Here is a 15432-nt window from a genome sequence, read left to right as displayed (position 1 = left end):
GATTTGCCTTTGACAGGGAGTTTCCAATGAATCTTGCTTGGCTGGTTTGACACTGCCACTCCCAGATGTCTGCCCTGCCCCTGTGCTTAAGGTCACTGCCTCCAAGGTGAACTGACGAAACAGTTTGTCTGCACCTCTGTTGCCCCAGCACAGCACAGCAAATAAATTAAACTACTATTGAAGCTGGGTTTGTGCTAGCGTGCTGCACTGGATCAGGCCCTTCAACAGCAATCTGATTCAGACAATGTAGAATTGTAATACTGCAGGTTAATATGCTAAAAATGGCAAGTGTATCCAGCAGTGCCATTAAAACCCTTCGTTAGGAACAGGTGGCAAAACCTGACTTCTGTGGAGGATCTTTCTCCTGGCACGTCCTTGCTTCACCAGTGTATGTCTCTTTGTGACAGGTAGATGGGTAAACTACTTGAGATGTTCTGATGCAAGAGCTCACAATGAGCCTTGTGACACAAAATTTAAATGAGTTATGGCCCTGAGGGGCTGGTAGTCTTGAAAACAAAATGCTGGTTTTAGTATTATTTTAGGAACACTTTCATTGCTGTTTGACTGATAGTCTGATAGTAAGACAGCCTAGTTTGGTCTTAGGTTAAATCCTTCATGTTTTGCATATACAGGGGAAGAGGCAAATATGTGTTCTTACCTCTTCATAAGACTGATCCACCCCTTTCGGCTTCACCCTCTGTCCTTTCCAAGCAGTTAGTAGTCATTTTAATTCTTGCTCTACAGCTGCTTTTTTTTTTCATGTCTTAGTATGAGCTGGTGTACTACTTGCAACATTTCCAAAGTTTCATCAGCCACAACCAAAGTTTGAGCTCCTGTGCAGTTAGGCAGCCTGTCTGTTGTAAGGCCTGCCCTGTTCACATTGGGAGTAATGGAGCAGGTTACAGCTGGAAGCAGTTTATTTAGATTCCCAGATTGGTTTCTGTGGGGCCATCCCAGGGAATCCATAAATGCACCCTACCCAATACCTGAAATAGAACTTAGTCATACATGGAAGAGTCTCTTCACTCATAGAGACACATGCTACTGCTTTCCCTGCACCACTAATGGACATTTTTGTGGCTCTTGAGTTTTCTGCATCTAATTGGCCATTTTAGTAGCAGCCCAATCACTTTCCCCTGAAAAACTATTCTGACTTTAGCTGTTGCCTCAGTGACCTCCATGTAGGAGGGGTAGAAGGGTATCCAGATAGCTGCCGGCAGGAAGCAGATGTAGCTGAATGTGCCATTGTGAAAGAGGAATGCTGCATGACCATTTAAGTGGGCAGTGCATAGCTGTGTTGCTTACTCCCTGTCCTTGTCTTTGAAAAGATGCTGGTAAACAAGTAAAGTCAAGATACTGGTAAGCAATCAGTTCTTGACAGCTAGATACTTCGGTGATCACCATTCAAGGAATGAAGACACTTGGCATTTTCAAGAAAGAGAATCAGCTTCTTCTGTCTCTGTAGCATGTCATGAGGGGCAAGATTTTCTTTCTCTCTCATAATGTTTTGTATGTGAATTACCAAATGTAGGCTCCACCCCAAGACTTTATATTAGAAAAGCACATGATCTTTCATACATTCTGAGTTATCTTGGTATAATCAAGAGGGCAAAGTTCTTTAAAGCAACATTCTTACATAGTATCTACCTACTAACATTGCAACCTTATGCTAGTGGTGCTAGCATAGAAACAGCTAGCTTTGCTAGAAACAGCAAAGTTAACCGGAAGCTGTTTGTAAAAAAAAAATTATTATTTTAGTCTATCCTTGTGGTCTAGGCTGAGAACAGCCAAACTGTAAATAAAAGCAAGCATGATTAACTACTATTTAAGAATTAAACAAAAAAAATAATTTGCTCTGATTGCCTTATGTTACTTTTGCATCAGTGAGCTGAGAAATCACCTACCACTGGCCACGTTGTTCCCCATGATCACACTGTGTCCATGGTACTGATGTACTTATGTATCGGAACCAACTGCATGTTGGAGGCTGCAGCTTGCTCCTTTCCTGCTACATGCAGAATAAGCACAAAGGCAACTTCTGTCAAGCAGAGTTTTGAGAACCTGCTTTTATCTTGACTCTAACAATGTCTGCCTTAAAGTATAGACAAAAGTTCTCTTTGCATCACTCTGTATTGAGGAAATACAGAACAATGCCCAAGGGGAGAAAATACCTCTGTGGGGCCAGAGGAGAGGCATGTCAGATCTTTGTGCTGTTGCAACTCAGCAGAATAAAACAAAGCCTCTTGGTAGGGTATGTAAGTAATCTGAAGTCCAGCGTACTACTGTGCTGTAGCTAATTGCATCTCTAGCTTAGACACTCTTCTCATGGCCTGTCCATCTAGGTCTTTCACCTGAACTTCTGTTTGGTTCTAGTGTATTTTTAACAGTACTCCAAGCTTTTTGTGTGTACTGCTCTCCTTTATCAAGGGGCATGACACACAAGTGTTAGCAGGTGCCAATCCATGAGCAATGCCAGATCTGCAACCAGTGCAGCTTTGGATTTTATTTTGTTGTTATTTTACTTATAAAGTTGAGATTTCAGCAGGGCAGGCATTTTCTATTAGCCCCTTCCTAAGCCAAAAATGGCATGTCCCCAGGAGTATCGTAGATATATATTGGACCTGATAAGGAAAGACTGTTTCTCCAACCTAGTGGGTGGGGCTAGAGCATCTTGGAGCAGCTTTAGAAGAAGACATGAGCTGCATGGCTTGCTACCTTCCAGGAGCCAGTCACATACAAGAACAGCATGTGAAGGGAAGCAAGCCCTTATATCACAGTTGTTACTGCACCTTGGATTTTGCCCTCACAAAGGACACAGCCTACTGCTTGTTCACTGACACCTGGAAAATAGGAGGGAAGCCAAAGGAAATAGTCATCAGTCTGCTACTCATAAAGATGGAAAGACTAATGTATTTAAGATATTACTGGTCCAGCCCAAGAGTTCTTGTTTATCTTTGTTAGCTAATATGCATGTCCCTCCCATTCCTGAGTTGGTTGCTTCTGATCCTGTCTGACGAAACATGTACTCAAAAGCTGGCCTTGAGTGTACTGGTAATGTAGGAGCCCTTCTGGATGTGACTCAGCAACTCTTGTGCATGAGCATAGGGGCAGGGCATAATGTGACAGTGCTCTGCCTAAGCAATCAGCCTCCGTTTACTGTCTTTCCTAGGCACATGTGTCAAGTTACTGACTTTGCTGAGAGGATGGATGTAGTTTCCTCTGTATTTTTCCAGACAAACCTTAGTTGTAGCCAGAAGAGTTTGTACAGCAAGACAGTGTGTTCTATTTCACTGCTCATTTGTGAGACCTACCTTTCTGCAAGATTCACTCCAAGATGCTCCCTGCAGGGAAATTGGAAGCAAGTATTTTTTCACTTCAGTTTTTCTTTAGTGTCTAAAGAGAGAGCAAAAGCAAACAGTGCATGGCTAGTTTTCTCTGTTTTAATATACAAAATGAGTATTTTTCCAACATCTTTTTAAATTATGAGAAAAATTATTCCCAGACCTCGCTCCTTTAGAAGACACTTCTAAATCATTAAGTCCTAAATTCCACAAAAAGGAAAAAAAATCTTTTCCCTTAGCCTTAGCAGCTGTTTCACAAACTTCCCCTTAAGCAGACCAGGTGCACTTGAACATTTTTCCTTCCATTCTACTGTATGTTTTCTGTCCAACCTTCATAAATAACAGAGGCTTAATAAGACTTACAAAGTACATGCATTGCTGTAGACTTAGGTACAGCAGTAACAGGCAGGAAAGCACAGTTGGGTCCCAGCCAGACTGAAACAGGGGGCAGCTTAACAGTAACTGATTTTCCATGTTGATGAATGGGTGATAACCAATGCCTTGTTTTCCTTGCAGTGGACGGAAAGAAAGAAGTCTCGATGAGCTCCTGAGAACTGTATTCAGTGCTCCTCAGCCAGCATGGAAATTCCTAGAAGAAACTATAGAAAGGACATGTTGTCCTGTTCCCCAGGTTAATATGCCCTTTAAGAATCAGGAAAATATACAGTCTAGCTCCCTGCTGTATGTGTAGATCTGGAAGCAGTGGAGACTTCAAACCATTGGTACAAGGTTCACAAACTTGGTGATGTTTCTCAATAACAGAAAGTCCTAAACATATTCTGAAGTGCTGTTGCTGATCCTGGGTTTTGTGGGGAAGATAGACATTTCCTTGTGACCAAAGCTGGGTCATGTGAGCAAGGTCATTTCTTCTGAGGATTGGTGACTCTCCGGAGACCTTTCAATCGACTGAGCAATTCCGTAATGAAGTCCTACAATAAGAATTGGTTGAAGAAGGATATCATATTAATTCCAGTGCACACCAGCCCAAAGAGTACTATGGTGTTTGCTTCATTCCACGCTTGCCTTCATGTTGAGCAGAAGCCAGAATTTTGATGTGTATTGAGCAAACCTATCTGTTAGCTTTGGAAAGGAGACCTTTTGATGAATGAGAAGGGTCTAGAAGCTCCCCTACTTCCCTTCCCCTGTCTCCCTCTGGAACAGCCCTGTTTACTTTTTCCCCAGGAGCCAGCCTGCCCCACTTCACCCCTGATACCTGTTTTTTCCACCTCACAATGACCTCAGGATGCTGTTGTCCTCTGTTAGGTCCCATTGCTTCCTGTTGCCACCATAACCTCCTGCCCACGTCTGCTGCCCTCCCAATCTGGGGCAAAGCAAGCTGTCCCTCTTGTTGAACCTGTAAAGCTCCATGTTGTGGATTACAAACCATCTTGGAGCTGTGCCAGTTCTACAAGGAAGTGGCTGGCAGAGAAGAGGTGGAGCAAAACACACGTAGGACTAATGATAATGTTGAGCAGGGGTTGAGGACTGGCAGAGCAGATAGATGAGCAGTTAATGGAGATAAACCCTGACTACTTTACTGACACAGCTAAGGACTATGAACTAAACTGGATCATCTAGTTATTCCGAGCAGAAGGTGGTGTCACTCGCGCAAACTTTACCTTCTGCATAAGAAGTAACATCACCATCAAGAAGTGTGCAGCCTTTCTTCACCTAAAGACATAGCTGCATGTCCTTGTAATTAGACAAGGTCACTGGACGTACCGCAGTGTGTTACCATTTGTGCTGTGTGGAAGCCCAGCTTCCTCACTCAGGTGATCAGATGTTACCACAACATGCTCTGGAAGTAAATGCCTAGGATCATACATTCCTTTTCAGTAAGTTCTTTCAGACGAAACCAGTTTGTTTCTTGTCTGCTTTCTGCATTAGGTTGCTGTGACCTTTCAAGGGGACTGGATTCGAGATCACTAGGGTGAAAGTATGTGTTTTTGCCGATGGGGTATCAGTATCTGTAGTCAGCAGGTACTGTGCTGTCCACAAAACACTTTCATGGCTTGTGAATCAGTAGAGCAAACTTTTCACTTACCACTCTGGGAATGCGGGATTTTTGCCTCAGATCTGAAATTCAGACACACTGAAAACTGTTTCTGTATTGCCAGCTTTATTGAACCCTTACTAGGGTGATCTGTATTGGTTTCTATAGCCCAGTTTAATTTCAGTGATAGTCATACATTCATCTCATTTTCTGTATGTTCATCACTGTACAGCTGCACAGGCTTGACAAGATGTGGAGTCTGATGAATGATGTTCAAGCACAATGTTCATATGCAATGCATGTGGCTGAAGCAGTGATGGGGACCCCATTTTGCACAAGTATGCAGTGCAGTGAAGGCAGGGGCTGTGTAGTGCATGCACTACACTGCAAAGTATTGGGTTTCACTCTTCTGGGCATTGTGACAGCTTGTGGGATTTTTTAACTCTCTAACTCGAAACCAGTACTTGTAAAGTTTACATGGGTAAAAAAGCAACGTGGCCACTGCTCAGCAGTTACGTGCTCAATCCAACATGAGGACCATCTTGCATTCTTGTCACTCATAACCCTGGAGTGGTTTAAGCTAAGAATGCATTTAGTTACCAGTGTGCAAGGTGGTTATGTGAGCTGTATCGCTGTCTATGGCTTTTCTACATTGAGGATCAAATAGCAACTCAGCCTGGTAAGCTTAGGATGTCCAAAACAGGGAATGAACTTTCTTTGGTTGTAAAGAATAATTCCTTATTTGCTCCAGTGCTCTGCCTTCAGCTCACTCACGAAGATTTACATGTAATTTTATAACAAAGAATAAAGTGGCAAACACCTCCCATTATGAATAAACAAATCTGCATCACAGTAATATCTTGGCTATTCAACTAAGCAACAACAAAGACACACTGTAGCAGCACAGTGCAACATATAACATACATACATATATATGGCCCTTCACTCACCTCTGTTGGGCTGGAGCATTCATGGAGGATTTCCTAAAAAAAACCAAGGAATTGCCATTTTAGTTTTTTATGAGTTGATGTATTCTCGCCTCTGTATAAAAAAGGTATATAATCTTACTACATTTGACAGGCTAAGACAGAGGGAAGCATCATGCAACACTGTAAACACATGTTCTCTACCTCACACATCACTACTCTTTATGAAGAAAGTCCCTAACTTAAAGTCACCAAGTCCCTCTATCTGACCTGTAGTTTTAGTTTCTGTTCTTCATTAGGGACCTCCAGGAGATCTTCAAGATCAATTTGTGGTTCAGGAGCTGCTGCCTCTGTTTCCTCCCTTAGCTATAACAAAAAAAACACCCCACAGTTAATAAACCTTCAAACTTCTAAGAATGCTAGAGGACATCTTAAAAGAGCTGAGCAGCTGAGTTACAATAAAACAAACTGAAGTCAAGATATAAACGATTTCAAAATAAGGAGGATCTTATAAAGGCAGCATGGATTCCAGCCCCTTTGTGGTGTCTGCTACAGCCACACATCCTGATGTACACATTCTTCATCTTTTCCCACTATCACATTGCTCGGGGTTCATCATCCATCATGGGAAGACCCTTTCAAGAATATCCAGCTGCAATTGCCAACTGCAATGCAATGTAAGGCCATCTAAGACACTCCTCATCTACAAAGAGTTCATCAAACAGAAATCCAGCAGGCTTAACCTAAGAGAGGCACAAATAATACAAGGAGAGTTTAGACTTTTAGGTTTTGGTCTAATACTTGGTATTTATACTAAAGCTTTTTGCAGAAATGGACAGAAAAACAATTATGCTGTTGAGAGACCTAACTATGTTTTGCCAGCTTTCTCTAACAGGCAAGAGAGGGATATAATAGTTTCCTTTAATGTAAGAGGGACCACAAGTTTTGGTGATTGGAGTAATAATCTTGTACTGTATGGGGGTGTTAGTTGGAAGTATTTGTAAACTCGATACAGATGCATTTTAGCTTCACAAGTCTCTACAAAACTGTAAGGAGAGCAGGCTGTGGTTTTCCAGTGTGTTTGCAAAATTAATCTTTCACAACACAACACTAGTGATATTTTGGCCTAGTAATCATCAGACTAAGGATACTGGGTAAACAGTGCAATATCTGATTGCCAGATAGTATTTACAGATGTGTATGTAAAGCATTAAACAATAAAGGCAATCCTTCCAGGGGAAAAAAAAACTTTTTCTGAGCAGTCTCTGATATGAAGCCAGAAAAGAAGTAGAAAGCCTTTGTTTAGCTTCAATATGCAGGTAATTTGACAATAAATAATAAACCAGAGTTTAATATATTGCACAGTGACCCCCACAGCATTTCTTTTTAAAAGTAATAGTTTTCAAGTGACTGTTTACAAAACAGGTGTTGATCTAGTCTGACTCTATCTCTGGCTAAGAAGATAAATAGGCCAGGAGGGTGAGACAGGGTAGGAACTCCCTATGGCTTTCTGGTCCTAGTTTGGATGCTGTTATGGCTTCCATGTGTAAGGAATTATCTTGAAAATCAGAGTTTTAGTTTTGTTGCAAAAAAGCCTCATGACAGTAAACATCATAGGATTCAGATTACCTGTATCAGGAGGTGATGTTTGAACTAACCTTGCTGGCATTTGAATCTTTGGAGGACAATAATGAGCATTGCATTGCCAAGGGCAGGTGGAGCAAAGGAACAAGGTAATGAGACAATGTAAAGAAAGTTGATGGATCCAAGGAAGCCCAGAGTATCAGGGCTTTTGCCCTACTGAGAAAAGCAAAACCCTTTAAATGGGTTTAAGATCATGGGAAATCCTTTGATCTTTTCCTGTACCAGACTCCAGAGGATTATCTCAAACATAAAAAAGCACTATCGCTTCTGAAAGCACCTAGCATAAGATCTAACCATCTAAGGACAATGTAGGAATAGAAGTGGTAGCACAAGGTTAAAATTTCAGTGTACCCAAACAGTGCTGAAACTTGACTTAAATGTCACACTGCCCTGATGACAAAATGTCATGTACCCTACAACAGCTGAAGTAAAGACCTGTACCATTCATGTACTGGACCTAGGCACTCCTGGATGTTTCCTAGTGGGACAGCTCTTGGGTCGGCAGGGAGAATTTAGGAGGGAGTGTTCCCGTGCAAAGGGAAGCTCAGACAAGGAAGACAGCTCTGGGGATTTGTGAAGATGAAGCCAAAAGATGTCTACATTTAAGCATGGGGACTTTTTTTCCCCTTTCTCCCAATGTTGCCAGTAGTGTGTCCAGACTGCAGCTACAGATCCAGCATTATCCAAAGTGTCTCATTCAAACAGCAGGTAGAGTCTCACTGTCAGGACAAAAATGAACAGGGATAGATACACTGATAACTCTAGCACAGCTAGCTTAGATACTGCTTACAGCAAAGCCACTCACCACATAGAGTTCAGCAACAAGAAGCATCCTGGGTTTATACATTTCTCAAGGTTCTGCTTCCCATGCTGAGTAATAGCTATACCCCCTCTGTGGGTGCAACACCAGGCAGTTTAAATCTAGCTGGATTTTATCAGTGCAAGCTTCTCTGCCTGCCCTAGTCAAAGACAGTGCTGCAGCAGGTGGCAAGGAGATACCTACTGAAAAATGAAGATGAGAAACTATTTCCAGTGAGGCAGTGCAAGCAAATCTCTGGACAGCACACCAGGCCTCGAAGTCTCATTCATCTGACAAGTGGGGGCTGATTTGCCCCAGCTACTCACCCGGCATTGGTACAGCTGCTGCAGCTGGGCATTGATCCATTCCTCTAGGTCTAGCCAGCGCTGTAGGTCTTTACGGTTGTACTTTATGGTCAACTTGCCCAGTTTCCTGTGTGATGATTCTTCCTCAGGTTTCTCCGGCGTCTGGAAAGTCACCCGGGGCAGTGCACTGGAGTTGCTGGCCATGCTCACTGCTTCCTCCTCTGACAGAAGGAACTTGCCTTCCTGTGGGCTCCCTCACCCCTTTTCTCTGTCTCCTTTAACCAAAGCCTCTCTGCATCTGTTGTCTAAAGGCACAAGCTACTCACAGACGCCAAAGGCAGGATGCATTGGTGATCCTGGAGAGAGAGTTGAGAGTGACCACAGGGCTGGGGCAGCAGACAGGCTCTGCAGGCAGAGTTACAGCCACAGATTCTTGGGTTTCACCATCGACTGTGCTGACAGGAGCAGGGAGGCAGGCAGACTTGTTGTTGTAATAACATCTGTTGTTAAAAGAAGCCAAGTGAACCAGGGAATTGATGAACCAAGTTTGTTAATATTTAACGCAAGTCAGCTCCAAGAGGTGGGGAAGAAGGAGGTTTTAAATTACTGTTTTCCTACAGGCATAACTTACATGCATGTGCAATTCCAGAGGGCTAATCCATACATAATGCATTGAATCCTGCAGAAGTTCAAACTAAACCCTGTAAACTACTTTGCCTGCAGCTACATTAGCTCCCATTGAAATGATGTATTTGGTATTTTCCAGCTAAAGCACTGGTCCCAGCACAGGTAAGAAGTGGTCTGGAGTCAGCTGGCTACATCCACTATTTTACAACAGTAGGTCAGGAAATGACAGTGCAACCCAAATTTGGGCTCAGCAGTTCCATTTCACATTGTGCTACATTCTATAAGTTTATTCCAGCTCTCTCAAAAATTTCAGTAGAAATCCCAGTAGACTGAATTTGAGATCATTTGGGCAGGGAGCTTCTGGGATAAAAGAAAATACCTGTGCTATTATTAGAAAGAAAAAGTACACAGTAGGTCAGGAAATGACAGTGCAACCCAAATTTGGGCTCAGCAGTTCCATTTCACATTGTGCTACATTCTATAAGTTTATTCCAGCTCTCTCAAAAATTTCAGTAGAAATCCCAGTAGACTGAATTTGAGATCATTTGGGCAGGGAGCTTCTGGGATAAAAGAAAATACCTGTGCTATTATTAGAAAGAAAAAGTACAGTATTTGACAACACTGTAGGGTAGGGAAAGACCTGTCTAGGGATATAGCACCATCTTCCCACAGAGAAGTAATCATGGTAAGCAGGTTCACCTGCTGAAACATCATAAACTGCTATCAGATTGTATATTTTCATTGCTTGGTTTACTGTTTCTTTCCAACTGGAAGACAGGTTAAAGGTCTGCAGCATTATTGCCCTATGCTAGGGCAACATATCCATAGAAGGATACATGTGAGCAGTGTAGTTCAGAGGAATAGAAATCAGGCTGGCTGTGTTTAAAGGGTGCCAAGACACCGGGACACCTGCATTCCCTCCAGACACTGTCACACCTCTATGTTCATCTGTTCCCAGAGACCTCCATCAACCTGTGCATGGAGCTGCACTACAGAATGGAAAAACTGGCTGAGACCCTCCATCATGAAGCAGATCAAACAATGCCAGTCTCATGATTTATGTGGAAAAAAGCAAGTAACCTTCTGCTGCTCCTGTCAGCCAACATATTTCCAGGTTGGAGACCAAGAGCAGGTAAAGGACAGGAAAAGCAACCAGCACTTCTCCCACTGATAGCTGCTGCCAGGCACCATGGGGCACTCTGCAGTGGGGATGGTCTCCTCTGGAAGTCTTACCCAGTGCATCTGCGAAAGTCACAGTCCTGTCCCCAGAGGGATGGTGGTACAGCCAGCCAGCAACATCTTCTATAGAGGGTGATGGAAAAATGAGCAGGGCCATTACAGCCCTTCTTGTCATCCTTAATGTGAGAAAAAAATTAAAAGCCTTTTCTGATAGGAAATGCCATAAAATACTGATTCTGAAACTTGCTTCCAGATCAGTGAAGAATAAAGTATTAAAGTGTACCTGAAACTGGTATCATCTCCTCTGCTTTTCATACAGACTAAAATTTCTGTTCAGAAGACAACTGTCAGCTATTTAATTTAAGCAGCTTTACCCATTTTTTCCTCACTGCTTGGCTCTATCCTCCCTTTAATCTCACTCATAAAACTGTCTTGTTTAGACCAAAATTACCCAGAAAAATATGTGTTGTGAGCAGCTCAGGGCGTACTCAGTGCAGATTCTTCAGAGGTTCTTAACTGATAGAAACCTTGCAAAACCCATTGAACATCTTAAAATGTATTTACAACTATTGACTTTTTAAAGGCTAATATGGCCTAACACAGGCAAATTTTCACAAGGTAGTTCTAGACCAAAGGGCACACACTGTCAGGTGACAAGTTACTATCTCCAAATAGAAGTGCTCTATTTTGGTGATCAAAGACTGACATATTCAAAAGCAGAAAACAGGGGAAAACAACCTATATTTCTTTGATCCTAAGGAACTCCAGAGAGTCTGGCATTAAGACCAAAGAAAAAGGGCCAGGACTTACAAGAGAAGTTACCTGTGATCACTGAGTCACTCCAAATATTTGCAGCGGCTGAAGGGCTGGCAGGGAAGTTGTCCCTTTCCTCTGTCCCCTGTGCTGACTCTAGTGCTCCATTAAGTTAAACTACATGAAAGAGGGGGTTTGCCCTGTTAATCTTCTGCCAGCATGGTTGAATTCATGAAGCAGAGAATTCAGAGTTCACAGGAGAGATGTGAGGAAGAGGGAAAAGGGAATACAACCTGCCCTAATAGCTCTTCAAACAGCTTGACTCACTGCTGAGTTGTAACCTCACTTGAGCATTGGCAATGCACTGAGATACTACACCTGAAAAGGTCCACAGGCAGACTCACCCCACTGTCCACACTCTACTGACAAAGTAATAAACAGTGGCCTGTGCTCTTGTGCTGCTCTATCAGTGTCACCCTACAACTGAATGAGACATTCAGAGAGTGACATCAGAGGCCCTCTCAGGAAAGCTGTAAGCCAAAATGAGCAAGATTACAGGGTGCTCATCATACTGCTTTGGCTTATATCAGCATAGTCATGAATTCTTTGTAATAAGAGAGTGGCAGTATAGAAATAAGTCTACTGATAAAGTAGGCCTCCTCCAGTAATAAGCTATTTTAATCTATGGTTAAAGCAAGAGGAAGAAGTAAAACCAGTACAAGATCAGTCCTTGAGGGTGTGGTAGAAGTTCCTTCAGGCACAGGACTGGGTGCCTCATTCAGGGTAAAGGATATTACCTGCTTCAATTAGGCATCATCTACAGGTGCACCAGCCACCTGTCAGTGCTGGTAAGTTTCAGCTACCACTAAGCAAGTACCACCAACACTTCTCACAGTGCTGCATCCCATTCCATCCTTTCCTTGCATCACAGCACATTCATGTGGCCAAAGGGACAGAAAGACATTCACCATTTTCTTTAGACATGCCAGCAGAAAGATCTTGGAGATCTCAGGCATGCCTGGGAGATGTGATCTTATTTTCAACCTAGTTATCTCTCCTATAGCCTTGGGCATACAACCTGGACTAAAATTTCTGAGTGAACATACATACTTGGGCAACAAAGTCATCTAATCAGAAAACCTGTTTTTTCAGAAAAGCTGCAGACATGTAAGCTCCAAAGGACCTCCTGCTGCAACTGCTGGTAATCATGTCCTCTGCAAATCTGAGTAACATTTATGTAGGTGAATAATGAGGGTTTAAATGTAGCCAACACATTTGAGTGTTAGACTGGAACACTGTGCCTCAGTTTCCATGTGTGTGACCTGAGGTTGCTGCTCCCCCAGGCTTACCCTAAGAGTGAGGTGCCTCTGAAAGGAGGGGAGGATTCAGTACTATGGAACTGGACTTTTGTGTCTTTCTATGACCCTAGAGAGGGCCACCAAACCAAGCTGAGCATCTGTGTTGTAGTGCCAAGTAGCTGTGCTATTGATCCAGGCAGGAGAGCTTCCAAGGGCATGAGTCAGATCCAGTTACCCTCCTCTGTTCTTGAAGCTAGTAATCTCCATCCCACACCTGTGACCTAAGCTGGTGCTTCTCTTTCTCTCCAAGCTAACAACTATGGTGTGTGCTTAATAATTCAGCAGGGCCCCAGCTCATCTTTGTTGTAGTGCCAAGTAGCTGTGCTATTGATCCAGGCAGGAGAGCTTCCAAGGGCATGAGTCAGATCCAGTTACCCTCCTCTGTTCTTGAAGCTAGTAATCTCCATCCCACACCTGTGACCTAAGCTGGTGCTTCTCTTTCTCTCCAAGCTAACAACTATGGTGTGTGCTTAATAATTCAGCAGGGCCCCAGCTCATCTTTCTAGAGAACCAGCCTCTTTCCTTAGCCTATAGAGTAACCTTTACCTTCAAGAGAGCAGAAGCTGTTCTTCACCTGCTTTAGAAAATAATCACTTTCTCTGTGGTTGCAAACATGATAGTTAACACAAATTAAACCAGGGAAGCCATCAGAGGTGACTGTATCAATACTACAGTGACATCACAAGGTAAAGAGGTTCTGCACCTTCCTTTGAGCAGGAACAGACACATAAAATAGTTGTGCAGATCAGGAAATGTAGCCAGAACTGGAGATTTAAAAAATAATGCGCCCTGAGTGAGCAACCCCCGTACACTCAGCATCTTGTTGTCTGCCATTCACTTCTTTTATCTTTCAGTGTCTCCACAGGAGCCCCAGAGCCCTAGAGAGAAAAGAGAGAGTACATCATCTCTCACCCTCAACTTCTGGAGTCTTAAGGAAGCAGCCAGGGGTTTCCAGCTCACACAGCCTCCACCTCTCACCTGAGAAGTACTACTACTTTCCCACCAGCACACGGAGAGGAGTTTATATATTCTTCAGTCAGGCATCAGTAATCAGTCTTTTCCCCTGACAGTCTCACCTTTCATATGGTAATGAAAGGGCAGTGAGAAGGAAGAATGACAATCAACAGAGGAAAACATTTCCCAACTTTACTATTTGACTGAAATTGCACTATTTGCCACTGCCTCAGAAATCAGACAGGTCTCAGCAATAAAGAGGTCAGATGAGCTAGCCTGCCCACCTGCCCACCCTCCAGCCTCTGTTGCTGGCAGTTAAGTGAAGCATAAAGGCTATTCGAGTTCCTGAAAACTGAAGGTTCTATGCTTCATGTTTCCACACCTATCTCCCTGTAAAAGCCTAGCGTAAACAAGACAAAAATGCAGATACTTTCTTTGTGTAACCAAGCTAGACACTGTTTCCCCTTCTTCCTTTCTCAGTGCTCCTGCCCTTAAGGCTTTCCCTTGACCAGCAGCATTAAAATAAAAGCCAGTGCCATGAAGGACTGTAGACAAGAACATCCCCAAAGAAACAATATACCCTCATTGTAATCCCCTTCCCCAAAGCTACCCTTGATGCAATAGGAATGGCTCTCAGGAGGACTCAGCAGCCTGTCATCCTTTCTCTTGCTTTGTTTCACAGAACCAGTGATTAGTCACAGCCTGATGAGGTCCCTTCCTGTCTCCTTCCTTTGCCACATCTTTGTGCCGTCACTTGCATCCGGGTCTCACCCCTAAACCACACCAGGAGGTTTAACCTGAGGCAAATACAACAAAACAAGCAACACAAGCAAATCTGTCTCCCAAGCATTAATTATGCATGGAACAGATCCCAGGTAAAGTGCAGCAGAATAGATTTGTCTGCAACAGCTGGTGGGACAAGCTGCTGTCAGGAAGTCCTTGCAGATGGTGATGCTATGAAGCTGAGCTGCACAGTGGGGCAAAGGGGACCCGAACCGAGTTTTCATTATTTTTCTGCCTGGTAGAGTCACTTTCTTCTGGAAGGTGGACATCCACCTGTCAATGGGTGCTGGGGTCTCCACAGTGATCACATAGAAAGAAGGCAGGTGACGGAAGCTCCTGCACCAAGTTTGTTACAAGCCATGTGTGTCTAAGAGCTCTTTCAATGCTAGTCAAATATTAAACTATGGTGTGGTTTACCCACCCTGAGTCATCTCCTGAATAGTTATTGCCAGACTGAGAGCAGACACTTCAAAGACAGACAAAAATTAACAATGACTCACTGCTTCATGACCCCTTAAAAACACTGCCAAGTTATAAAATCACACATCCTACTTTCCCTTCACACTAATATGAATAGCACGTCTCAGCTAAAGTTGTGGGGAATTATTCATTTAGGAGAAGATGAGAGCTGCATTAGGATTTCTAGGTTAGGAGGACGAAGAGTGGGTTACTGAGTTGGAAGAAAACTGCTGCAACAGAGAGGGATTCAGAGTACAAATCCTTCATCTTGGCACTAATTTTAATTAATTGATTAATTAATTAATTATATT

At 43.1% G+C, this 15432-nt stretch overlaps 1 protein-coding gene across 1 annotated transcript; it reads right to left on the bottom strand.

Annotated features, from left to right (window-relative positions):
* Nucleotides 1-4201: 4201 nt before the first annotated feature.
* Nucleotides 4202-9212, bottom strand: LOC103800098 (protein phosphatase 1 regulatory subunit 14D-like). The gene is made up of 4 exons (XM_009072460.1): nucleotides 9030-9212; nucleotides 6531-6626; nucleotides 6285-6317; nucleotides 4202-4270 (listed from the first exon to the last, which is right to left on the bottom strand). The coding sequence occupies exons 1-4, from the start codon at nucleotides 9210-9212 to the stop codon at nucleotides 4202-4204; spliced, it is 381 nt and encodes a 126-aa protein (XP_009070708.1).
* Nucleotides 9213-15432: the final 6220 nt, after the last annotated feature.

This window comes from Acanthisitta chloris, unplaced genomic scaffold (genome assembly GCF_000695815.1).
Source record: "Acanthisitta chloris isolate BGI_N310 unplaced genomic scaffold, ASM69581v1 scaffold45203, whole genome shotgun sequence".
NCBI lineage: Eukaryota > Metazoa > Chordata > Aves > Passeriformes > Acanthisittidae > Acanthisitta > Acanthisitta chloris.
This window is presented reverse-complemented; position numbering and strand designations above follow the sequence as displayed.

Coding starts and splice junctions, on each gene's coding strand:
- LOC103800098 (XM_009072460.1), bottom strand. CDS start 9,212: ATGGCCAGCAACTCCAGTGCACTGCCCCGGGTGACTTTCCAGACGCCG. Junction 6,318..6,530: donor AACAGAAACTAAAACTACAG/GTCAGATAGAGG, acceptor GGTTTTTTTTAG/GAAATCCTCCATGAATGCTC. Junction 4,271..6,284: donor AATGCTCCAGCCCAACAGAG/GTGAGTGAAGGG, acceptor TTCTTATTGTAG/GACTTCATTACGGAATTGCT.